Raw genomic sequence first — 26,959 nt, forward strand, 5'->3', positions numbered from 1 at the left:
CCCACCCCTCTGGGCTGGATCTCAGAGCACTCAGAAGCGCAGGTGATGCTACCCGCTGAACCACCTCAGGCTTGTCTCCAGGAGCGGGGAGGGAGGAGCACATCAGAGAGCACTGGGGACAACCAAGGGATGCCTGCTGAGGATGAGCAGAGAAGACCATCCCATGGCTAAGGAGAGGAAGCTCAGAAGAGGGGAGGGCTGGATGGGGGAGCTGCCTGCTTGGAGGATTAACATCACCCTCAGATTGCTGGACTCCTGAGAGAAGCTTGTCTGTCTTCAAAAAGCCAGGGTTCCGTGTACAGTGGGCATCTGGCAGAGGAAGAGTCAATCTGGGCAGGACTACACTGAGAATGATTTGGATGAAAAATCCCCAGGAGGGGACCCTGTTAAACTGTTAAGTGATAAAGAACAGGAATGGGCACTGGGGCCCCCATAATCGACGTGAAAGGGATCAGAGTCGGCCCATCCTCTCAAGACAACTCTTCCTTGTGAAATGAGATGGCCCCCCAGACAGGCACAGCCCAGGAGGGAGGCAGCAGCAAAACCACCGACTGAAAGCCTCTGCCAGGAGAGCGTGTTCTGATGCAGAGTCCTCAAGGAGAATTCTAGACAAGAGACTCAGAACAAATGGTCACTCGAGAAGAAGAGTTGGGTCAGAGTCAGGAAGTGTCAGATACGTACATGAGATGCCTCTCTTAGGGATGAGAGGAAAACATAGCTGCTAAGGGTTTCTGAATGAATCCTCAGTTGTTTTACAGTTTTAGAATTTCTAAAAGGAAATGTCTTCCCATGTCGTCCAGATATCAGCTCCGGCTTGCTTTCCACCAAGACACGGCTGTCTAATTCAAGGGACTCCGGCTATTCTTGTGAGGACGAAGCTCCTATTTGGATCGGAAAGGAACACCAAGGGACCGCAGGACACTTACACCCATGGCGCCTGGCCTCCTGCCGCGCCTTGATTTTGCTCTTCATCTCTCCCAACTTCCTGAGTTGAGGGCAGATGGGTCCTTCTGTCCTCCCTGTTCCCAGCCCCTTGGTAACTCACGCCCATCTGTTGCCACTGCTTTTTGGTCTTTCTCGAAACTGTTGGTCCCCCATAGTCTCATTTGCTTAATCAAAGAACAGAAGCAACAAAAATCACAGGGATATGACTCCAGGAGATCAAGAACAGCGTTGAAAGGGAAATAGAAAATGCAAATGCATTTAAGCAACCCTTTTCTGGTCTACAGTTTATTGACTCAAATAAGTCACGCATGTCGGACTGCATGAATGAAAACTTATTTTCTAAACAATAGCTCCTCCAAGGCCACTGTTTTGTAAATAGTAACAACAGAAAAACATTTTTGCTCGTTCTAAGAAAAGAATTTGCTAATTATACCAACTCCCACTGCTTTTACATCTCGTTTCCCAATAAGCACTTAACACTGACTCAGAAATGCTTCCCCTCTCCTCCCTTCCCAGTTCAGCAGATGGAGTGTTTGGGAGTGTCAACTTTAGATAGAGGACAAAGGGACAAATGGGCGACAGGATGCCATTGGAGAGGACCCATCCTCGGAGCGTATGGACGATACCAGCAGTCTTCACAGAGACCAAATTCAAGGCCACAGCAGCTCTGGAGAAACCCTGTCCCATATTCGATTAACTCGAAGATTGCTTCCAAGACATTTTTTACTTTAAGATAAAGAATTATTAAATACATATTTTTTTAATGAAAACCACACTCCTCTTAGAGTCTGGATACAGTTCACTATACTTAATAAAAATAATCTGTGTAACTCTTAACTCATACTCTAGGGGCTTGAAAAAATTCTGATATGGGAAAATAAACATGGAAGGGGCATTCTGAATCCTTCTCTGTATTGTGCACTTCTTCCTTCATGTGCTCTATTCAAAAGATATTCAAACAGATATTGGTTAAAGATACTCAACACCAACTTGGAATGAATGTGCTTCCAATCAGTTTGGCAGTAGTGCCCTTTTTTTTCATTCTCTCAATAAGCAGCAGGGCATGGCTAGACTTGACCTATGGTCAAGTCTTGACCATAGTCTACATGGACCTAAGACCTACTAGGACCTACTGTTTCTGTGTTGTCAAAATCAGCTACAATGAGACGCTTTCTGCAGAAAGATCCCCTTACGTCTGCTGATACCCCAAATGCAGGGCCTGAGGGACAGGAAGTAATGCTTTTTAATGTCAGTATTGTTGCACAAGGAAGTCAAAGATTTAAGTCACTTGCCTGCTTTAGTCCCATGGCAAGCGATGATGGTGTTTCGGGTCCACTGTGTTAAACTGGGAATCACGCTGAATGGCAGAAACACCCGCTTGGCATGAATTTGTAAGAATCTCTCTAATGTGCTGTCATCGAACAACCTTTCCCCCTGTTTATTTCATCAGCAATTTATTTTCAAATTTAGAATTTGGTAACTCTAATATGCTTCTTTCTGAGAAGAAAAATGAGATCTTTGTTGGTGATCGATGAGGCTTTCCCAAATTTAATTTATGGGTTGCACATCCCCGTGTTCGTCACTGAAGGCCACCCTTGTTAGCTCTGATAAGTCCTATTTCCTCTCCGGTCATCTGAAGCTAATTACAACGCTGCTTACTGCAGAAGGAATCAATAGCTTTCTACAGTAGATCACATAGAATCAGACCCATATGCAATTAGTCTAGTGTAGATACACAGAGATACCTTAATTAAAACAAAATATGCTCTGTAAGAGATAGGCTTTCATAGAGGACCGGAATTCCAAATGTTCCGACACATTTAACGTTGTTTATTCAAAGAAAGAGTCTTCATGAAACCTTTCACTAATCAAATCTGTTTGATGAATTTTCCTTGGAAACATTGTGAACTGAAAAAACACGGAACTTAGTATTATACATTATGTTTATTAACATTTGGATATAAATGTACTTCAAACACCAACAGAGCTAAAAGACTATGCCTTTATCTTGGATTGAATAGATTTCCCACCCCAGTGATTTGATTAATTCTTACAAGGCAAACATCAGCGGGCAAAGGGGATCAGTATGAACTGTGCACCTTGGGTTCCTCCTCCAGCCCCTCTACTGATGTGGGGAGAAATAATGCTCCCAGCACTCCAGTTGGGTGGATACTCCTCTTATCTATTCAGTGTTGGAGAAGCATGGCTCCTAGCGCTCGATAGCTGTAGATTCTGAATGACCCCATCAACCAGCCTTCAAAAGTGCACTTCAAGGTCTACTCGTTTAAGAATGGAGAATGATGGAAGTGATGTGCGGAGAACAAGCCACACGCCTTGTTTCCAGAGTTCTGTTCTGGTCCGCGTATCTTTTGCCGGCCACCAACTCATCTCTACACACCTATTGTTGGTCTTCTTGATCCACAAGCCTTTCTTTCTACACGGTCAGTCCCCGTCTGTCATGGAGGACGCATAACAAGACGCGAGTTGATTCCTGATGACCTCCGGACTAAATCCCTCTAAACAGTGGGCAGGTCATCACCGCTGAGTACAACCCTTAGGAAAACAACTGCGTACCCCGGCATGGATCAGCTTCAGAAGAGAGGGTGGCACGTTCCTGTCCCCCAGCCCAGTCAAACCGGCCTGTGTCAAGTAACATGGAAGCTGAGGTCCTGGATTATGTCAACCGGCACGCATGCCGTCAGCCGCTGCAGCGCATCTACAAGGGGCCGCCAGTTTCCTCACAGGTATGCAAGCTTGTGTTTCAAGAAATGACAAAAGACAACACTTGGCTGCTCTGTTTCCTCCTGCCTGTCCACAGTTACGTGATGCAGAGCTTTCTGCTAAAGCACGAGGCTCCTCAGGGTCTGCTTCTGAAAAGCTGTCTTCGTGAAGTTAATATTGGAGCTAACACTATTTAGGAGAGGAAAACGAGCTCCATGTATTTTGTATTAAATCATCAGTAAAAAAATGAAGACAATATCATTACTTTCAAAATATAGAAAGCCAATAGTTGAAATCATTTAGTAGTAAAATTTTTTTCTACATATAACCTCATACATGTAGAGTATTAGAATGACATGTCAGCTATATTTGACTCTTGTTAGTGAAAGGGCTTCTCCCTCAGGTAAGGCTTAGGTCTTTCAGTGATCAAGGTACTGTTAAGTTTCACTCACACTCTATTCTGACTAGAAGACAGACACTACATCTGGATGAGACAGGTGTCTTTTGTTTGGTAGGAGAGCGTAAAACTCTTCACAGTACACAAACAGTGTGGAAAATGCCAGTACATATAGAAAGGGGAACACTGGCGCAAGCTTGTTTGCACGAAGTCCATCAAGATCCTCTGGATAAGAATCTTTGCTTTGTGACAAAGTAAGCTTGCATCCACCCATGGTAGGCTAAAGTGATGTCATCAGAAACCAAAGCCATTATAGGAGATATGGAAGATTTTTTAGAAATACTAAGTCCTTCTCTTGCTAGGAAAGGTCAGAATTAAATTGTTAAAATCATCCCCATCATCATCATCATCACGTCGAACATGGGCCCCATTGGTTTTATAGCCAAATTCACGCACTGCCCCTCGACAACACAGCAGGCCCCAAAGCCTTTTCAGTATGGAATGTAGCACTGTATTGGGTAGCCCGCAGAAGCCCTAAGGATCACAAGAAGATTTCTTAAAAACAAAAAACAAAAAAACAACAAAAACAAAAAAAGAAAAAAAAAAAGAAGAAGAAACAAAAGATAAAGTTCCAGTTGGATGAAACTGTTTTCTCAGTATCTCAACTGGGCTCCTAAAACTGGAATTTCAGATACACAAGAGGACAGGAAACAGCTTGGTTTTTGTCTTTTTACATGTCCATATTGTTGTTCAAATGCAGCTACGATGTTTCTGCCAAAGACAAAGATAATAAGGTGGACAGGGTGGTGACCACCAGAACCAGCAGTGGGCTCAGATTGCAGCGTGGAGGAGCAGCCATTGATTTTGTGGTTATGTGGCTGGAAGGACCAGCGAGACCATTCTTTTCGTAATCACGCTGTAAGAGAGAATATTTTCATTGTCACCCACTGCATGTATTCCCCCCATCCCAGTATATTTTAGCCACACTCTTTCTCTCTCCCACCTCCAACTCCCAACTAGCTGTAGCACTCACCCAAGCTGACCTAAGATAAGACCATGGAAACTTCAATTCCCTGACAGAAAAGAATCATGAATCTGGTTGAGAACTGGATATACAGACTTACAGAGTTTACGATAAACTGGCCAATGCTTGCTACTTGCTCCTCCACTGTGGCTTTTACTGAAAGCCATTTGTGGGACAGCTTTGCGTCTTCCTTCACTCCTACCTTCTGGATCTCCCCGTAGCTAGGGGAACGTCGAATGCTTCTCCTGGTACTGACTGAGGAGGAAGCTTGCTGTCCCTCCCCGTCCCGGAGGAAGGGTAGGAAAAATCATCTCAGAAAACTGGTACAGGCAAGTGTCAGTTCACATGGAGATGGGCCACAAATCACACTGAGATAGGCAGGGCTGTCTACAACTTTTCTCTCCATTTGCCCTTTCAACCCCAGATTTTCTAGATGAAGGCGCCTGCCCCTCACATCACTGGGACATCCCACACCAGAACCCTGGCTTTCGGACTCCCAGTTGGCACAGCTCTCCTTCCCTAAGATGGATGCCTCCGTCCCCACCACAGCATCTACTCAGTCCCATAATGCCGCATCCCACCACAACGACTGGCACCTGACAGCATCATTCATCTCCTCTGTACAATGGGAAGAGGAATGTGGTCTGCCCTAGCTACCTCTGGGTTGCTGCAGAGGTCAAAGGAGCTGTAGACAGAAAACCTCTGGTAAGCAGTGAGAGTTTCTGAGTGTCTTCTCTGTGAGGGCCGATTCTACAAGACTGTGGTCACACAGTCTCTGGCATTGAAACAATGGTATTTGTGCTGACTCTAGCTTGGGATGAGGATCCTGGGTCCCATATGTAGTTGGAACTTTGTGCCCTGGGATCCAAAGACCTCACTTGGCTCAAAGGGCAGAGGGACATGGAGGGTGCTTTAGATCTTTTTCCTAGACCTGAAACCTCATCGTCCTTGAACCTTTCCATCTTCACCACGGACCCATTGTTCTATGTCTAGAAATGCAGGGAGACCCAGAGAGAAACATAACTTACATCAGAAAGACAGAGGTGTGTACTGCCCGACATATTGGATTTCAGCTTCTGGGCCTGGGAAAGATAAACACATACACACATAAAGTCACTCACATTTCATAAGGAATAATGGTTACCGATGATCCACTAATCAGTTGTCTAGGACAGGGCCACTGGTAGAAATATGTGAGCCACAATTATGAGCCCATATATAATCTCAAATTTTCTAGTAACCACATAAGAGCTAAAGGTAAAGATAATTGTGATGACATATTTTATTTAACCCAATATATTATCTTTTCAACATGTATTCAATATAAAAAGTTATTAAATACTTTACTTTTTTTTTTTTCATACTAAGTCTTCAAAATCTGGTGTGTTTGACACTGCACATCTTATTTCAGACCTGCCCCACTTCAAAGGCTCAGTAGCTCTCTGTGGCTGGTGGCTAGCAGGGGCCACACAAGACTAGGTTACTAAAAACAAAGTTTTGTTTTTGCTTTTGTTTTTTTAGAGAGGGGAGGGGAGAGGCTTGAGAGCATGGGCTAGGGACAGAGGCAGAGGGAGAAAGAGGATTTTAAGTGAGATCCATGCCCAGCACAGAACCCAACATGGCACTTGATCTCATGACCTTGAAATCATGACCTGAGCTAAAATCAAGAGTCAGACGCTTAACTGATAGAGCCAACCAGGCACCCCAAGACAAAGCTTTGAAGTCATTCACATTCAGAACTCATTTATACCTATGAATGTTCATTCTGGGGATGTGCCTTTGAGGTAAAAATGTCACAATAAAAATCGGTGTTTGTTAGTCATATAGAGATAGGTCTTCCCGAAGCTCGTTTGATCATTTGTTTTATTTTTGCGTCCGTCAACAAGCATGGAGCTTGTTGGGCATTGCTGGGCATCAGGTGGTCGGAGCCAAAGGATGTAGTCACTGGGCTCATGGGGCTGACCTCTAGTTGAGTAAACCACTCATGGCTTGAGAGTTTGGACACAGGGCAGGGACTCTAACAGACGGATCCCCCTGGAGGAGCTGTGCAGGGTATTATGGGTCCCGACCCGGTAATGATAAAATTGCTTCCAGGGCTGTGGCAGGGGGCTAAGCTGTGAAGGCTGTGAGCTCCCCAACTCCTCACACCAGAACTAGTCCCCACTGAGCTTCTACCAGAGTTAAAGAAGAGTTTCCATCACTCAGACAATTATAGTAAGAACTGCTGACCCAATATCGTCCTTTTGTTTTGTAAAGGAAAACAGAGTGCAGTGAAGTTGAGTGACCTCTCCAAGGTCACATATTTACTGTGCAATTTACTGGTAGAGTCAGGATATAGACCAGGTCTCTAAAACTCTTGAAAGGAAAATGTGCTCTTTCCTCCATTACAGTATTTCTCCCAGGCAATCTTGGCACGCTTGGTTCTTCATGCTCTACCTGCCCCCAAATCTACATGAAGAGCCCCCCGCCCCACCCTTTCTCCCAAAACAGGAGTCTGTTGGCACCAAAGACAGATGTCTTTGGTGCCAACAGGATGATGCTGGTCAAGCATCACACCCTAAGGAGTGTCTGGGCACCTGGCTCCATGTGAACGGCTGCCGGTCGCAGGAAGACTTCTGGAACTCATTGGAGACACGCTAGGCTGCGGATGGCATGTTCACCCAAGGAGTAATTTATTGACCATAACGCTACTTGGGAGGCATCATAATCTTTACCTATATTTGCATATGCCAACTGTGAATATGAAATAGAAACCTTTAAAAAGGCATCGAGAGTAAGACAATGTGAAGCATCCTCAGGCTGTTCAAAGGTCACAAAATGTTATATGTAAGAGGATCAAAGGAGGAATGGGAAGAGGAGTCTTTTCCCAAAAGCCTCCTTTTAATCTATAGTACTAGCAAATCTGGTCCCTTGCATTGTTACCTGCAGAGAATAATGTACAGAACTTTACATGTTTTATTTCTGTTCAAGATTGGAATTGTGCCCAGATACCAAAATGGCCTTAAAACATCCCATTCTCTTTTTCCTTTGCTAGGCCATAATCTACAAAAAAGACACAAACCCTTGCTGTGGGCCTTTGCGTAATGAAGAAGCTCACTAAAATGTGCAGAGAAAGCAGCCAGACTTCTAGTCTGAGAAACATTATACCTTCAAGTTGTTTCTGTGCTTGTGATCACAGCTAAACTATGCCTCCGTGTTGTAAACCACAGGCCTCTGAGTTCTAAGGGTCGGGGAGGCCTCTTTCCTACTTTGTTCTGTATGATAGCACCAGTATGTAGGTTTTTACTCACTAAGTACACAATCTGAGAATATTCACCAGCTATACTCAGTCACTTTAGGAATGTGCTGAATACTTGTTCAATACCCATCAATATTAAATAATTATAAATTATAAATCTACCAATTATCCATCTACCAATGGATAAGAAGTCTCCTGTCTTGACAGATTGTCTGAAGTGCACTCTAGATCTGCAGAGGTAGATTTCTGACCCTCACTGGTCACCGAGGGTTCACACTGTTTAGTGCTTTACAGGCATGCAGGCTCTCGCCTTCCACCCGGAAAGAGCTCCATAACCCAGGAAAATACATTTAAACCAGCTCCAGGTCTGGGATGTCTCTGAGCTCTTTACCCCGCAAGGCAGGCATCTTGGTATCTAACTACAGGAAATGGTCAACCCCAGGTCTTGTCTCACTGTAGCCCCATTGGCTTCACTAAAACTAGAGGCAGCATCTCTAAGCTCGTCTTACCGGGAGGACCATTCTTGTTGGCATAACTGGATAACCTGCAGAGAGCAAAGGTAATAATGTGCGCCAGGGCCCTACAGAGGCTCTGAGAAAATGCTTCCTCTCCTGTTAAGCACCTTCCCAAACCACCAAAGCCCTTAGCACTCTAGAGGCTCAGCTTTGCATGCACACTGGCCTTTAAATGCCCTGCTTACACAGTGTGTTAACGCAGCGTTCCAATGCAAGGCGTGGGTAGAAACTCCCAGTACATGGAGGCAGAGTGGAAAGCCCTGGAATTCTACCTGAACTCTGCAAGGACCACGGTGAGGTCTGGCAGTCTGATGAGAAGGTGACGGGCAAATGTTACCAGTTATGGGAATAGCAGCTGGCTTCTGGGTAACAGAATCACAAGACTGGACAGACAGGAGATTTCCCCCCCCCAGCAAACCTGCAGTGCGTATGAGGAGACGAGGACCGTGGGTCTGCTGCTGAGACTGGCTAGCACTGCGTACAGGAGGCGCGCGGCCACACTGGGCGTCTAGGGCCTCTACAGGTTTGTCAGCTGCACATGGAGGGGCAGAGCCTGGGAGTTTAGGTTGCATGCTTGTGAGTCCTGTATGCAGTCGGAACCCCTCCGGTAACGCTGAGGGTCAGAAACATCCTATGCAGATTCAGAGTCCACTAAGGAAATCTGGCTCTTAGAGCTCATCTTAGAAGCCTGAGCAACCTGTTATTTCCACACCTGAAGGGCTTTTATCCCGAGCATTTTCGGCCACATCATCAAGCTATCGCTGTCTTGCTAATCAGGTAGGATAGATGCAAACAGAATTACAAGGGGGCTCCGCCTTTGACTACTGCGAAGTGCACTTACACGCTTGAAACATCATCTCACAGGTGATTAAAAATGGGGATGGTCCCAGGAAAGTTAAAAAAAAAAAAAAAAGTTAAAAAAACTTCTGAGACCTTGTAAGAGACTAGAAGTGTGCTTCTCCCTGCTGAGCTCTCGCCCCAGAAGACAAAGCGTGGAGCAATGGGGGAGCCAGCTCAAGGTCCTGTCCGTGGGCCCAGCAGTCTGGCTCATTAACGGGGGTCACAGGGACCCAGCACAGAGCATGGCCAGCCCGGACCTATCTAGACACCAAACCTTACAGTGTGGCTTTAAAATAGGACCTCTCCTAAAACAAACAAACAAACAAACAAAAAAACAAAAAGGAGAGAATGAGAGAGAGAGAAGGATAAAGAAGATAACAAAGACAGTGCATTTCGTTCTCCAAAAGTCCATTTTAACCACTGGAATGACGTGTTGAAAAATGAATCCTTTAATCTCTTTGAGGAAAGAGGGTTTCCTAGCGGCTAATTCATAGTCCTGTGGTTACTGGGGAAACCACCTGACTCTGAACAGAGGGGAAACGTCACCAGCAAACCACGGGACCACAAGGCTTTCAACTCGAGGATGAGGAGATGAAAGGGACTGGTGAGCCCGTTTCCAGCCGAGCAGACTTGCTGTCATTTTGGAAAACTGGAGAACTTGTATTCAGGCCCCTCCTAAGACCTGTCCCTCCAACAGTGTTGTAAAACTGTCCCTGGAGGTGATCTGCTAGTCCAGGTACGTCGGGTAATAGAATTTCCACCGCATTATAATTGTAGGGCCAGACCTTGCCAGTCCCTGGCACCAGAGGGTTAATAAATGCATTAGATGCTGTTAACCTCTGTTACCTGGAGTCAGACTGATGAGGCTCCTGCTTTTTAGCCCAGTGATTAGCATTTGGAAAGTCAGCCCTGGTTCCAGGAGGCTTCCTGTTCAGAAGACACAGATACACCCCTCGCCGGGAGGCCTCCATCCAGTGCCCTCCCCCTGCCCCAGGCCAGCACACAGACACAGGAGCTCTGCCCACAGCAGGATCCTGGCTTTTGCTGCCCCAGGACTCCGTTTCTGCAGAGAAGTCGGGGCTTCATCTTGGGCTTTCAGGCAGCGATCAGCGAGCAGGGCAAGGACCATTTCTCCACTCTGCTCCATGCATAAGGGCAGCCCGTTTCTGCTCTATCTCCAGAAAATAAAACCAGAGGAAGTTACCCAATCCAATAGCAACAGACTGTCCAGGCTGCAGCCAAATGGTCATAATTAATGATGCTTCTGGATCTTTTCTCCCTTGCTTTACTGATTAGAGAGATTTGCTATATTAGGAACCTGTTTGCTTAATGACAGAATACAAGCAATAAACAGAGAAATACACAGACTGTAAAATGCAATCAACTTCGCTCTCCAGCACTCACTAAGTACCGAGCTGCATCTATCACGCTTGTCAATACCTAGTTTATGAGCGTACGGGTCTCTTCGAAGCAGCACAAATTGGACCTTTGTGAGGGGAAACTGCTGCAGGAGTTCTTCCTGAAACAGCCCTTCCCCAGCTTCAATCTACACATCTTACATTTTCGGGCAGGACCAGACACAGGAAGGAAGGTTCTCTGAGCAGAGGAACCTGCACTTTTACATTGCATTTGAGAAAGGCAGACTCCCCTGACTACAGACTTTCGTGGGCAGTACTCACCGCACAGCAATTCTATTGTGACCTTGAAGCATATTCGTCCAAATTAATTTCTACACAAAAAAAGACAAAACAACTGCCTCATGAATCCGAGCTGTGGTCTGTCCAGGGCTCTGTTGTGTTACGCTCTTTTCAGCTTTTTGGATTTTGCCTGCTGGATGTGGGCGACCCTGGGAGATTTTACCACTGGTCTGGTCACAAGCCGCTGGCCGGCCTTTCTAAAGTCCCTGCCACGGTCTGTTTTGAAACTCACCTTCCTACGGATCTGCTTTTCCTACAAACTTGTTAACAACCACTTGCAACCACTGGTCTGAATAATGTGCAGTAAAGTCAGCTGCGTAAGACAAGTGGACACATAAATAAGCCTTGTTCTGAGCCCCTGGGCTTGAATGTTTGTCTTCTCGCACCCGTGCTCAGCAGGGAAGGGGTCCATTTCTACCAGGCTGCTCTCTGCCAGCCCCCCGGACGCTGGCATAGATTGGGGAGAGGCCGAGGGGCTATGGGGACAGGAAGCGTGAGATGGGGCGAGTGTCCTTCCGGGAAAGGGGCTGCTTTTCTACTCTCTCGGCAAGACACCATGTCGGAACTGAACTTCAGCCAGAAGACTTCCATTACACGAAGCTCTAAGAAGGCCTTATAAAGATATTTCCCTCAGCATGGGTTTGGGAAGGCCCCCTGGGTGCCAAGTTTCCTTAGTCTGGTATGCTCTGGGCAGGTTGAGCCTGGTTGTAAGACGGGGGCAGGGAAAGGCTTGGAGGCCTGGAGTCAGGCCTTCCCCAGAAAAAGTGCAGGCTCCGATCCTGGTTGAGCTGTTTAGACAAGGCCTCCAAAGTCAGTGAAGTGAACTGAACTGAGGCCAGATTGCGGGGGGCGGGGAGGTGTCGTAGCCTTAAAAGAGAGGTGGATTCCTGTTCTTGAGTCACACCCACGGAGGTCTTGGATTCCCGGCACCCACGGAGTATCCCAAGTTTAACTGTGCACTTGAGCTTAGGGCCAAGCCTAGAGCAGAAACCCTCTCACCTGACTGGTCTGGGGACGGCACCCGCAGAGTATCTGTCACTTGAGAAATGAAGTTAAAGGGCAAAATCATTAAAGTACTCAAAAATGACACATTTGTCTCAAATTTTTATTTCAAAGTTGCTTTTTTTTTTTAAATTAAAGCGTGAAATAACACTGAATGTGAGATCTACTCGTAACGAAATTTGAAGTACACAATACAGTCTTGCTGACTATAGGCCCAATGCTACCCATCTTGCATCACTGAAACTCTACACCCGCTGAACAACCACTTCCTGTTTCCCCTCCCCCAGCCTCTGGCAACCACAATCCCATTCTTAGCTTCTATGAGTTGGAGGATATTAGATATCTGATGTACGTAGAATCATGCAGTATTTGTCCTTCTGTGGCTGCTTATTTCACTAAGTATAACATCCTTCAGATTTACCCCTATTGTTGCATACGGCAGGATTCCTTGTTTATTAAGGCTGAATAATAATAGTTCATTGTATGTGTCAAATCAAATATTCTTATGTCAAATCTGAACATCAGGCATTTATTGATTTGGGGAGACAGGACCAAGGCCACCTTCTTTAAAAAAGTGTTTTCAGGCACCTGTGTGGGTCAGTCGGTTCGGTGTCTGACGTCGGCTCAGGTTATGATCTCAGGGTCCTGACACTGAGCCCTGTGTCGGGCTCCACACTCAGCAAGGAGTCTGCTTGAGAGTCTCTCTCCCTCTCTCCTTTGTCCTTCCTGCTCATAAGCACTCTCTCTCTCAAATAATTTGACATATAAATCTTTAAAAAAAAGTTTTTTAAAGGAAGAGTTTCCTGATTGGAGTTCCCTGGCTTATGTTCTGCAGAATCTACCTCTATAATTAGTTCATGGTCTATAATTTCCAGGTTTACTTTCTTTAAAACAGGAGACACTTTGTTTGATACCTACAGAGGAATCGCAGAGCAGATTTTTTTTTACCATTTTATAATTTTTCTCAGTCTTTTATGATTTTGCCCCACCCACACCTGATCCGAAGACATTTTCTAAAGGAATTTGGCTTTCTCAATGTGTTCAACTTAGTTTTCATTGAAACAACTATGCTTTCTTTTGTGCTTTTATTTCAATCCTTCATATAATACTGATTTAAATTTGCAAGCAAAACACCAACCATAAGAGCATAAAAAAGGTTTGAGAACAAACGTGCCTGACCCTTTTAACCCTGTCTCTCAACTGGAGAGACCAAGGGCAGAGGTGAACAGGAGAACAGAGGCACAAGCTTGGGGCATGCAGTCGGCCTTGGGCATTAGATATTTACAAGAGAACGGAGAGGCTGTCTTCTGTGATAAGTTGGTTACATGAGGGTCCATTATGAAAGCTTCTACTATGGTTTAGAACTTATTCCTGGTACCAGCTTGATTGATAAAAGATGATAAATGGAACACAGGCTAGGAAAGTCCTGTTCTTGGCTCTTCAACCGTCAGTTTTAATGATAATAAGCCCCGCCCTCCTTCTTACCTCCCAGAGTTGTTCTGAGAATCAAAGGTAAAGGGGAAAGTCCCTTCAGACCTCAGGGTGATGTGGAGGCTTGCCTGGCCTCTCTGTGTTCTCTAGGCTGGTATTCTTGGGCCAGGGCAGGGACTGGAGAAATGCAAAAGCTCAAGCTAATTTGGCTGGTGAACACAATATTGACTAGAACGGGCTCACGATCTTCTGTGAGTCCTCGGATTTAAAAATGAATGCACTGAAAGAGATACAGTCCAGTAAGATATATCAACAGTCCTCCATTAGCTAAGCAGTCCCCCGGGCTTGGTCATCAGTCTCCAGCACGCCATAAAAAGGATGCCTACAGCTCCGCACTTGTAATTCAACACTAATGGCACGATGGTGCCGACACTGTCTCCAGCAGGAAGCCCTAACACGGCACTCGGGCTGGCCTCTCTCCCTGCCAGACTTCCCGGGACCGTCCTGCAGCTGTGTCCCTTTTCCCTAAGCTGGAGCAAACACAGGCTGCAAACTACACCAGAGAACTGTGTTTTCCTTCATGGTTAACTTGTTTGATTTGTAATGTATCCAGACAAGAACCAATTATGACCTGTGTTTTAGAAAATGATGCCCTATTAACAGTGAGATTATACCAAACAGTGTGTGAAAGACATTTGGGCGTGGGGCCCAGGGGGTGTTTTGCAGAGCAAACCTTCAGTGAGTAGGGTCGAAAGGCGGCTCAGGGGATGGACCCAAAATGAAACATTCGTTTTCTCAAATGTGCAGTCGGAAATGCAAATGCGCGAGAGCAACAGAAAAGATTCATTGTGGTTTCTGATGAGAAGTGCATGAAGCCTGTCTCGTCAGACACGCATCCTCACCGCCATCAGATAATATTTATTAAGTCTCTCATTCTCCCGTGCATTTACGTGCAGCTGAGTGCGGCCCCGTAATGGTTCCGTGACTTATGGTGGTAACTAAGGGTTCATATAAAATGCTGTGGTCTGCCGACGTACTCGACCCTGGGCTTTTGTTCACCTCCTCTTCAGAAAAGGGAGCACCCTGTGTGCTGTGAAAAACCAGGTGAAAAGCCAACCTTAAAAAACTTTAAAGAAAAGCATGCTTTTAGTAGACGGAGAAAACACAGATAACTGAGGGACACTGAGCAGACTCACCGCAAGAACTGTGACCAGCTCCCGTTCACGACAGTCCCCTCCTATAACTGACCCCATGGGCGCCTCCCTGAACACTCCCCACCGCTCCAGGACTTCCTGAGCAGAGCTCTCCCCTAGCACCGATCGGGAAACATGGGCTCAGAGAGGCGGGCCCTTTGCCGGGTCTCTGCAGCTCGAGTGGCCGCACTGAGATGCATCTGTTTGACCTCAGTCCCCTCAACGCCCAAACCCATGCCAGCGGACTCTGTGCCGGACATGGCGCGCACGATCTCCCATCACCCCCAGACCAACCCCTGGAAGTAGTTCTGGTTATCCTGCAGACAGCCAAGAAGGTGCCCACCTTCTTGGAGGCAGTAAGAAGCCGGGGTCACGCCGGCTGCCTAGGAAATAGACAACAATGACCACTCTGGGGAAAACTCTTGCGATGTCCACTCCATGCCCACCATCCGCAGCTTCCCTTCCAGACAGCTCTGTCCATGGCCTGACTCCTCTAGGGCTTCAAACAGGAAGGGTCCAGTGGAGGGGAGCCTTTGGTTGAACCTCACCAGAGAACAGGGCCATTTTCCTTCCGTGCACGAGCTCCACGGCTCAAACACAAGGCAGGGGCTGTTATTCAGGGAGGCAGAGCTGGTTAGAAGTCCTGAGGATAAAAGGTCAGTAGGGGATACAAGAAATTGGATTTATTTATGGTATGTGACCTAAGTGTGCTGAGAGGTATTCTCATAGGTTACCCAGAACCAGAGAGCGTATTTATGGCCAAGATGGTGCAGACGTCCTAGCCCTTTTTATTAAGTATGTTTATTACCCAGCAATTGGGTTAAGCAATTGTCCAACTGCTGAATTACTGTCCCTCTGATGGGTCAGCTCACTGCCCCCTAAACCACAGGTGCGGATGGCCTAATGGCTCTTCCTAGAATGCACTGAGCACCGTTCTTCCCATCCCCATCCTAACGTTATTATTCCCATTTTTTTTTTTTAATTTTTGACAAAAGTGGTAAAGAAAAGATGTTTGGGGGAAGACATGGTAAGTAAGTAATCATAACAAACAGCTTCAGTCTGAGGCTGGCTCCCTTCTGCAGGACACACGCCCTGTATGATGCCCAAGTTCATGTTCCCCAGGAATTTGGGGGTAAAGGTCACCAAATGCCCCCTTAGTACAAGCTGCTTCTGTCTCATGCTCGAGCACAGACCCACCAGGAAGATAAAATCATGATAAAAGCAGTTGCTCGGCTGAACTGGAGGCTCAGTAACTACGCTGGAGAATTTTAATTCGTTTAATGATGACCATCCTCCGAGGCAGTAGTGCTCATTGTTCCCATATCACAGGGGATGAATCCAAGGGTTAAGGAGGCGAAGTTACTCGCCCCTGAAGTCCACAGGAAGGTTTGATTCTGTCGTAGCAAGAAGCCTGATCCTTCAGGATTTCCTATTCTTAAGCCCACCCTCTTTTTCTTAAAAACAAAAGCACTCAGCACGCTGCTGTAGGCCTACTGTGCGCATGGTCGATCATCGGGCATCAGCACACTCCATGTTTGGGTTATATTATCGCAAAGCCAGCTTGGTTTGGGTATAAACTGAGAGATGGTGTTGCCTGCGTGCTGCACGGACTTCAGAATCAGTAAGTGCTGCCTCCCCCCCTTGTTATAACGTCGGGGAGGCCACGTGCTGGGGCACAGAATGGGTACAGACGGCAGGTGACACCTAGGACAGCAAGAACGCCTGCCACCTGTGGGCAGCGTTGCTGATGTGACGGTGACCTGGCAAGGGCTACCCAGACACCCTTGGGACAGACAGCCGTCAGTTGTTGCCAAGCAGCACCACATTTCAGCCAGAAGATCTCTGGAGCTGACCAAGAAGGGGGAACTGAGTGGGAAGCAGGGAAAAGGAGCCTCTGTCATTTCAGGGTGATGCAAGAGAGAGTTTACCACTGCAGGAGCTTCCTTCCCACTCCCAGCCCAGGGGGCGGTTCAGAGTCAGCCTCTCCACCATTACGTCACAGCCACTGCTGCTAACAGAGCGGAAATGCGCTGTGAGCCCCAAGTCCTTGCACCGCACCCCCACCAGGAAGGACTCCAGCCACGTGGGCTCTTCCTTCCATCCTGTGCCATTTCTCTGCGATGGGGCCCTGACCCACAGCTGGTCCACCCAAGGATCACTGCACCCAAGGGTCCTGGGACTGTGGTCCCAGGGTGTGCTCCATGGTGACTATCTGTGTACCTGGTCTGGAGCCTCCTCTTTTAACGGTTTCAGTTGTCTGACAACATAACCCTGGAAAATCCCAGAAATTTAACAGCACGAACTATAATTCCAATGACAACATGAGATAGTGCCTATATGCTATATGCTAATACTTTTATTACTCTTAACAACAGTACACAATTATGGTATAATGTAGGGCTTCCCATTTTGCCACACACTCACAGAATGGTGAGGTCTGGGCTATCTGGAGGCATTATTAATACGGGGTTTTATTTAAGTCAGGAGCCGGGGTTGAAGCACTGTGATCAGGGGTCTTTGGTAAAACAAAGAACCTTCTCAAGAGAGAACCAATTTACTCCCTGTTCCTGCTAAAGCCCTTCAGGCCTTGCTGGTGTCCACCTTGCGCTTGGCAAATAGACTTATTCTGGCTGTAGGAGATTAGGGAAAAAAGATTTTTTTAAAAGAAGGAGAAAAAACATAACTCAGATACAGCGCTCTGTGTGCTTAATTTGGAGGGCTTTGTGGTTGAGAAAAATAGATGCGATGATCTACCTTCATCAAAAAGGTGACATCTGGGTTCATTAAAGATATACGTTAGATTTTGATAAAGGCTATTTTTCTAAGTCATTAAATTGGTTTTTAGAAACCTTATACTCTCCTTCATTTGAACAATTATTAAACTATAAAATAGAATTGCACAATTGCTAAAACCGTAATCTGAAAGTTTATAGCCGGCTATAAAACGCTATATTATTAAACTATACTGAAGATGCTCAAGCCCATTACAACTTTTTAAATGAATTATAAAACCCTTTACTGCTGATAAAATAATCTTAAATTACAGTACTGTGTATTCTAACAATATGTTCAACCAAAGTTTGCTACAATGCAAACATGCCAATCACAGAAAATCGTTCCTTGAATTAAGTTTGCAGAAGCTCGTCGGTGACAGCAGTTAGGAGAGGGGACACTGGCAGGCTGGGTGGGTCGGCCCTTCTGCCCCAGGGAGGGTCTTTCCCCATGTCCCTTCCACCAGAGGACCAGCCAAGAGGGAGTCTCTCATGTTCAAAGTCTACACAAGAGACAGCAGAACCCTGTGTACTGCATTGCAGGGAGGCTTGTAGCAACAGTGATTTTTAAATTCACCCCATAAATGAGATTTTTAAACTGTCAAATATTTAGTTATGCAGGACCTGCCCCTCCCACATATGTTATGGACGGAATGGGGTCCCCCCCCCAACTCATATACGAAAGCCCTGTTCCCCAGGTCTTCCGGATGGGACTTGATTTGAAGTCAGGCCTTTAGGGAGGCGATTCAGTGAAAATGAGACGGGTCCCAGACCAGTCGGACTGGTGTCCTTATCAGAAGAGGAGATTTGGACATACAGCGGGACGCTGGGGACGCACAGGCACAAGGAAAGGCCACGGGAAGGCTCAGTGAGAGGGTGGCCATGTGCAAGCCACAGAGAGGGGCCTCAGGAGGAACCAGACCCCCAGACCTTCCTCCGATTTCTGGCCCCCAGAGCCGTGAGGAATAAATATGTGTGGTTGAAGCCCCCAGCATGGGTGCTTCGTTGCGGGGGCTGAGCACACCGTTGGGGGTGCCGACGCTGCTGTCGGCGGATGGGCCGTGTGCGCACCTACCCACCGCGGAGCCTGACTCCCAAGAGGAAACGTCTGTCTTTTTGGTCCCAGTTACACGTTCCAAGCTTCCAAGCCTAATGGGGTTCGAATGCACTACGGAAGGCGCATGTCGGCAGGCTGCGTGGCAGCCTTCATGGAGTCATCCCCAATTTTTGAGCTCTGAATTCAAGCACTCTCCTGGATGAAAGGCTTTGAAAACGCTCTACAAGCAGTTATTCCAAGAACTGTTTTTACAACAGCCTCTTTCCTCCCAGGGCTAACGTGGGCGGATTCTGGGAGGCAGCTCCCCTCTGAGCTCATCGGCTGGCACCTGGCGCTGCGAAGATTAAGTCCCAGGAGGCCGCTGTTGGCCTCTCTGCGCTGGGAATAGTCGGGCCCATCACGCAGGGCCTCTAGGCCACTTAGCAGCCCAGTCCAGAGCTCTGCTGTGAGGCTTCCAGGGGAGCCCAGAAGCAGCCTGGGTGGGGGGGCCCCTGAGGCTTAGCACTTCTGCTCAGGGAAGACCCCTTGCAGCTCATCTCTCCTGGAGTGGGGGAAATCAACTCGCTCTGAGCATTATGCAAAGGTAGCTCTAGCCAACATTTGGACTTTTTTTTTTTTTTTTTTTAATGGGACCGACATGCTGGTGGGGACTAGAAAATACTCTGTAATAGCCAGAAATGATGGAGACCTGACAAAGACCATAAACCAGATACCACATATCACAGGCAGCACCAAGGTCGTTTTCTCAAACAAAAGGCTCAGGAAATGGCATCTGTGTGGCCAGAGTCATTTAGATTCCGCACACGAGCTGCAGCTCGGCGGTGACTGGTCTGGCACGGGCCAGCGGTGACTGGTCTGGCATGGGCCGCACAATCCTGCTCGACTCCCCTCGCCGCCCCCCTGAATGCCCCCATGTCCCGGGTCCACATGCGAATCCTGAAGGGGGTCGGGAATACACATTTCCACCCACTCTGGTCAGCTGGCAAAAGTCTCCTTTGAAATGTCCCCTCTGGGTGGCTCGTCCAGGGTGCTGAGTGGTGAGAACACATTCGTCAGAAGGTTGAGGGTGTGCGGGGCCCTGTGGGCTGGGAAGACCAGCAGGTCCTCGGATGACGAGAAGCCAGCGGAGAGCCTCAGTCAGTGCCTCCACAGGTTCCACTCCAAGAACAGTGTCACCTTGGGAAAATTAACTTAAATATCCCAACATGGGCATTTGGTGACTACTGCTGCCCCTTCCCATTGTTTTGCCTGTGCGACCCAGGGAAGACTTGGTCCAGTGAGGCTGCTTGCTCTCCCATCTCCACACGCCCCTTACCATGCAGGGAACCTGAAAACACTCTCCAACAACTTAATTTCCCCTGTTATAGAAAGGAAAAGGGGGTCTTTGAGGCAGCCCTCATTTCCCGGGCAGTGGTCCACCTTCAGGGACGATTCTGCCCTCTAGGGGGCATCTGGCTCTGTCTGGGGACGTGTGTGGTTGTCACCATAGGGGAAAAGTGCTACTGGTATTTAGAAGACAGAGGCAGGCGTGTTGCTCAACATCCTACAGTGCACAGGGCAGCCCCAAACAAAGAATTTCCAGACCAAAATGTCAAGAGGGCCAAGGCTGAAGAAGTCTGATCTGGGGGAACTGTCCAGTTCCTGACCAAGAGATCACCCCACGGTCCTTGCTGAAGTTTCTAAGATCGGCGCAGAGGCACACAGTCCACCTCCTGGAAAGAACAGAGAAGCATCTGACTCTAAATTATATTCCCAAACCACCACCCTGACAAGATCTCACCTTTCCTTGACCTTAACAAGCCTGTGCTACCCGTGCAAAGCCACTGGAAAACGGGACCCATCAGGCAATGCACAACACAGCCCGGCCCCCACAGGGCATTTCTCTATGACTGGAGATGGGACAAAAAGGACCAGTGCTATCCAAGGGCCAAAAGCATCACAAAACTTACAAAGAATAAAGACTTACACGGTATCTCCTCTGAGCTGGGCGCCACACTTTACACACAGGATCGCACCGAATCCCTGTAACAGCCCAGGAAGCTCCAGCCCTCCTGGGCGGCCATGGCCATCCCCACTTCAGGGATGAGGAAGTCCAAGCTAAGTAGTTTGCCCAAGTGGGGCAAGTGGGGGAAATGAGCCCACGCTAGAAGTTCAACTCCAGCTTTCTTATGAGAAGTTTCACTCTTTGGTCCTAGAATTAAAATTAGAATTTGGCTAACTTTTGTTCCTGGTTTCTGGGAGAAAACCTTTACACACTTGGAAGTTCTTCAGCAATAGGAGTGCCTTTGGTATTCATGAGCCCTTCCGATCCTACCTGTGTTTATGGTAATGAGATCGGGGTTTGGTCACCAGAGAGACCAACTACTGGCCAAGGGGCTGGGGCTTTGAATCATGGGAGGTCCCCCCAACTGCTTGACCTCCAGGCAGCAGAGAAGGGTAGAAGACTGCATTCAATCACAGGCCCAATGGCTCAATCAATCACGCCTGTGTAATGAAACCCCAATTAAAGCTGGTCACTGCAGCTCAGTGGCGCTCCCTGGTGGGTGAATGCATCAATGCCCTGGGAGGGGGCAATGTACCAACCCCACAGGGAGAGGGAACAAAAGCTCTCTCCCGGAGACTGTCTCAGATCTCAGCCTCTGTATCTCTCCATTTGGCTAGTCCTGATCTGTTTCCTTTATAATAAAACCGTAATCCTAAGCAGAGTACTTTCCTGACTTCTGAGTCATTCTAGCGGATTGAATGTGAAGGGTCTTGGGAAGCCCTGAATTTGTAGCTGGTTGGTGGCCTGGGGAATCCCTGAAGTGTGGCTGGCACCTGAAGTCAGGGCCGTCTTGTTGGGGACCGTGCCCTTAACCTCTGGCGTCTGTGCTGTCTCTGAGAGCTGGCGTCAGACCTGAGTTCCAGGGACACCGGTTGTTGTCAGAATAGATGTTGTTTCCTTTCTTTATGCCGGTTTACGAACCAGTCTGGCTCCTCCATCTGCCAGATGTTGCGCAAGAACGTAGAGACTGACTTTCATCTCTATTGAGTGAATAATGTTACCTAGAAACCGAAAGCTAAAGTGCTCTGATTTAGGTAACACAGTGTAGTCCTTTAAAACGCAGAGAAGGGAAGATGCTCCTTTGGTCGCCCCCCTCCCCCGATCCAGCCCCTCTGGGTCTCAGGCCTATTGTCGGAACAAATGGGAATAATAACAGTACTGACCTCATCAGGTTACTGTGGGGATTAAGGGAGTGACTCTATATACACATAATGTGCTTAGAACAGTATCGACTCGCGGGAAGAGCATATACACATTTGCTTTATTAACATCCAACCATAAGAACTAGCACTGATGTGCGCTATCAGAGCAAATAGTTCCGGGTTCTGTCATATTCAATGGTTTATAATGCTTCTCAGAGGCGGCTTTGGGGACCACTGTTGTCTGTGACACTATGTAAGGGACATTACTAACATTTTTAATTTTAATATTTATATATGGATTATGTAGAGAGAACTAGCACACTGACTCACGTATATGTCACATGTGATTTAACAGCTTTGGATGAGTCTAAAAATTATGGTGTTCATATAAATAAGTATATCTAAAAATTGAGTTGTTTTTTTTTTTTTTAATCAGATTGAGAGAGAGAGAGCACAAGCCCGCAGAGCACCGGGCAGAGGGAGAGGCAGGCTCCCCGCTGAATAAGGAGCCGAACGCAGGACTCCATCCCAAGACCTTAGGATCATGACCTGAGCCGAAGGCAACCACTTAATTGGCTGAGCCACCCAGGCGTCCCTAGTAATTGAGTGTAAAGATAAATATGAAGCAAATAGTAATACTGGCAGAATGCAGACGTGGGAAGGAATCAAAGTCCTGGGGTCAGAGGCTGGGATGCGAAGCTGGTTCTCAGACACTATCTTTTCTGCAGCTACGACTGTTTCCTGTTTACAGCCGTGTCACATCTTCCCAAGGTCAGCGCTGGTTAAAGAGATGTGGCAACAGCCCCTGGCAGACAGTCCCACTCTGGGACCAAGGTCGGACCAAGATCTGACTATTGTCACGGCCCCAGTCATACCATCAAGAAGCTGGTTGTTAGGGTAACACTCCTAGGAGACCCTTCTGGGCGCGGGGATATGGAGTTTGGAACTGTTATAAGCCTCAACACCTTGTCCTTTCTCCCTGCCTTTTGGTTTCCCTTCCTCCAAAGTACACTTGTACTTCCCTCCGTCCTTAGGACTTTTGACAATGACCAATTCTTAGAATCAGCTGGGTATCACCCCGTTCCCACGGTTCTTAAAATCTAAGAAAGCGGCCCCATCTTTTTTCCTCCATGGACTCCCAGTCCCTGGGAAGAGCCCTTCCTTTAGGGTCCCAGGGTCCAGAGAGAAAGCGCTCACACAGCTCATGAATCACGCGAAGAGTGGTAACCCCTTAACCACGTGGAGAGGGTTGGACAGTCATGCTGGGCCCTTTGCATAAGGGAAACCAGGTCTGAACCTTCACAACCGATCTGGGAAGCAGATGACAGTGTAGAGCAGACATTCGGAGAAGGTAGGAAACGTGCCCTAGATCACAGAACAACAGGAACAGAACCAGGGTTCTCACTCTAGTCCATCTGACCCCCAAAGCTCATGCTCTTCCCAGCAAAGCCCCTCCTGGGCTGTCAACCACAGGTTAAAGGAAAGCACCGAAGAGGTGCCCCAGGGAGGCTCTGCCTGCTGGCGTAGGAGGACTGAGTCCAGGGGTGAGCGTCTCCATGCCAGCGGCCTAGTGTGGAAGCAAGCACCTCGCTCCCTCCCCCCCAGCTTCCCGCCCTCCCACCAATCACCCAGGGCAAGATCCCACCACCCTGGCCTGCCTCTCAAGTGCCTCTTCTCCAGTGGAAGATTAACAGGACGCCAAAGCACCCCATTGCGCTGCTAGCATAAATTGCAAGAAAAACATTTAGAATATTGATTAAGTGCTTCATGCTCGAAGATTTAAATTTACCTCCTGTATTTCCAGGATTAGCTGACATAATGGGGTCAGTCTGCTGGCACAAATGATTTACGGAACACCCATTGGCAGCTTTCCTTTTAAAACTCGACACTTAAAATTTTCACTTGGTCACAGCCAGAGGAGTCCTGGGTATTGAGCAGGTTTGGATGACTGCCTTCCTGCCGCCGCATCTAGAACTTTTGGGGTCTGGCCCTGGGAAGAGCTTTGAAATCATTTCTGGTTTGGTCTGACCCTATCAGGTACAAAGAGACTTTGTTTAGGTGACGAGGTCCTAAGGCGGTGGAGGGTTATGCTGTTCTTCCGGGATGGAAAGTCTTGTTTCAGGTCTAGATAAGTTTCAATATTCTAATATTTAATATTCTAATTAAATATTTGAATATTATTCTAATATGTAGGAGTTAAATGGCTGGGCAAATCTTGCCTGCCCTCTGCTCCTCTTACCAATGGGTAAACATCCTGCATCACATAAGCTCCCAGCCCATTTCTTTTTTTTTTTTTTTTTTAGTATATTTTGGTGAATATATTTCTTTCTTTTTTTTTTTAAAGATCATATTATTTATTTGACACAGAGAGATCACAAGTAGGCAGAGAGGCAGGCAGAGAGAGAGAGAGAGAGAGAGGAGGAAGCAGGCTCCCCGCCGAGCAGAGAGCCCGACGCGGGACTCGATCCCAGAACCCCGAGATCATGAACCGAACCGAAGGCAGTGGCCCAACTCACCGAGCCACCCAGGTGCCCTCCCAGCCCATTTCTATAAGCTTCAGACTATGCTCTGCGAAGAGAAGAACTGGTTCCAGTCAAGGAGGCCAGGAGTTAAAATCCAGTGGGTGCTGCAGGTTCTCCGCTCCAGGAAAAACATTCACCTCAAAGTCTTTGCCCCCACAGCCAGAGAGGATCAGTAGTGTCCCTGTTGTGGGGCCCTTAGGGCCAGCATGGTCTGACCATCAAAGCAGATGATGGATGATCGGTGGGGAAGAGAACAGCAGCCCTCGGCACTGGTGATTTCAGCAGTTAGCCTTCTCACAAAGACTATCCCTGGAGATGCTCCCATAGCTCCTGTGTCTGAGAAAACCACATTGGTGGTTTCTTTCTAGAGTGCGGCCTTAAAAGTCCCACTAGGGAGAGGGGAGGAACCCTACTTGAGATCGGTCTACAAGCTCTGGCCCTCCATGTCTCTCCACAGAGAAGCTTTCTTTGGCTCCTAAGAAAAACGGACTTTGGTCGTGGCTCTCACCGTGCACTAGAGCTCACCAACTGCTCACAGCTTTCCCCTACCCACCCGCCAGCCCTGGATCGGACTGTGTGTTCCCCAGGCTACCAGACTTTCTCTTCTCAATCACAGCCCTACAGAGTGGAAAGCGGAAAGGGGCAGAGGCAGCAACCTTTTGCCCAGCGTCCTCGGCTACGGTCCCTGGGCTGTCTTCCTCAGCCTCTAGCCCCCTGTTTGACCACAGAATCCAAGACCTACAAATGTCACTCTAAAGGGTCTTTACTTTAAGCTTCCAGAATTAAGTGGTGTACAATGAGGCAAAGTAGGGATTTTTCCAACACCTACTTACATCTCCCAAAGATATTTACTTTAAATAAGCGACGAGTACAGTCCATTTGGTTTAAATATCCTGAGCTTTTTCCAGCTAGCAGATCACTCAAGTGCACAGAAGATGAAATAATTGGTAGAATTTTTAATCTTCCTTTGTTTTTCATGTGACCACTTTGTACAATTCAAAAGGATATTCCAACAATAGCACAGCCTGCGTCATGCTTGTTACTAATATGACTGCCAATTAATCCTGACATGGGAGCTTGGCGGGTTACCCAAAACCTGGTATTTTATCACCTCAGGGGGTAAGCACTTGGACATTTCTATGACATTTTATACTAATCAATCAACTTTCCTTTTTTAAAGGCAAGCCTTTCACAGGAACTACAGAAGAGTCCTATACGCCCCACACCCAAGGCCACCCATTTCCCCACAAGAAATGCATTTAGTTCTGTTGATTATTACACTTCGAAGCCGACTTTTGAAAATGTTTATTCTTATCTCTTCCCTTCCAAAGGGGAAATCTATCTCAAATGTTAAGACAGGAATTCAAGTCCCCAAGAGTTTCCTCATATTATTGTATATTTTAAAATATTACAGGAGGGTGCCTCTCGAGGGAAGTGAACTTTAGAGCTGCCAAAGATAGTTGACTTTCTCCAAATCTGCTACCTATGGATCCCAAGCTGGTTTAAGTCAGTTCTGTTCTGAGTAATGACACACGCAGCTGCGACAAACGCCATTGTAAGATATTTCCAGGACCCCCTGGCAAATGGTAATTTATCTGGAGACCGCCAGCCAGGCAGAAGAAGGACAAATAGGGAGAATGAATCTCCTGGGAGCCCTCTTCCAAAGCAAGAGTCCTAAATCAGTGCCAGGGACCATGTTCTCGGGGTGAAGGCCCATCTCTTATCACTCACTCACCCCCCATCCTCTGGCCTCTAGTGATTCTTTCTATCGTTGTTAGGATAGGTCATTCAAAAGACATCGCCAAGCTGTGAAAATTTTACTGGCAAACTTTCAGTCTTTTCCTATTCCCTGTCTCCTGGAATTGCATGAATAACCCCAACCTAAAGCATGAGCTTTGTGCTTCCCCTATGACTTGAATGGCTGCCTTCAGGAAGCACCAAGGCACATGGTCCCTCACAAGGAGCTTTGCCCTGCCGCCATTTCTATCCTCTTCCCCCGTCACAAGCTTTACTGAGGTAACATTGAGAAATAAAAATTGTATGTATTTAAGGACTACAACCTGATGTTTTGATACACGTGTATCTGAGGAAAAGTTTATCACAGTAAAGCTAATTAACATATCACTTAGGTAGCTACCATTTTGGGGGAGGGTGGGAGCAATTAAGATGTACTCTCTTGGCAGGATCCAAGTATCCGATACACTATTACTAGCTGTAGTCACCATGTTGTATACTAGAGCTCTAGATCCCATTCATCCACGTGACTGAAACCTGTTCCCTCTGAGCGGCACCTTCCTGCCCAGCTTCTGGTAACCACCATTCTCCTCGCTTTAAAAATCGGAACTTGGGGCACCTGGGTAGCTCAGTAGGTTAAGCCTCTACCTCCAGCTCAGGTCATGATCCCAGGGTTCTGGGATCAA

The 26,959-nt window shown here is 47.3% G+C and overlaps 1 protein-coding gene across 8 annotated transcripts in view; it reads right to left on the bottom strand.

Moving 5' to 3' along the window:
• Positions 1-2,870: 2,870 nt before the first annotated feature.
• The window catches only part of GFRA1 (GDNF family receptor alpha 1), a 204,816-nt gene continuing 180,727 nt past the window's right edge, over positions 2,871-26,959 (bottom strand). For all 8 annotated transcript variants that reach the window (XM_082721497.1, XM_082721502.1, XM_082721504.1 and 5 more), the window contains 2 exons: positions 6,116-6,169; positions 2,871-4,979 (listed from right to left, as the gene is read on the bottom strand). In XM_082721497.1, the coding sequence (XP_082577623.1) occupies positions 4,824-4,979; positions 6,116-6,169 (210 nt within the window). In that variant the 3' untranslated portion in view covers positions 2,871-4,823. The remainder of the gene's footprint in view (positions 4,980-6,115; positions 6,170-26,959) is intronic.

Source organism: Mustela nivalis, assembly GCF_964662115.1.
Source record: "Mustela nivalis genome assembly, chromosome: 2".
In the NCBI taxonomy this organism is placed as follows: domain Eukaryota; kingdom Metazoa; phylum Chordata; class Mammalia; order Carnivora; family Mustelidae; genus Mustela; species Mustela nivalis.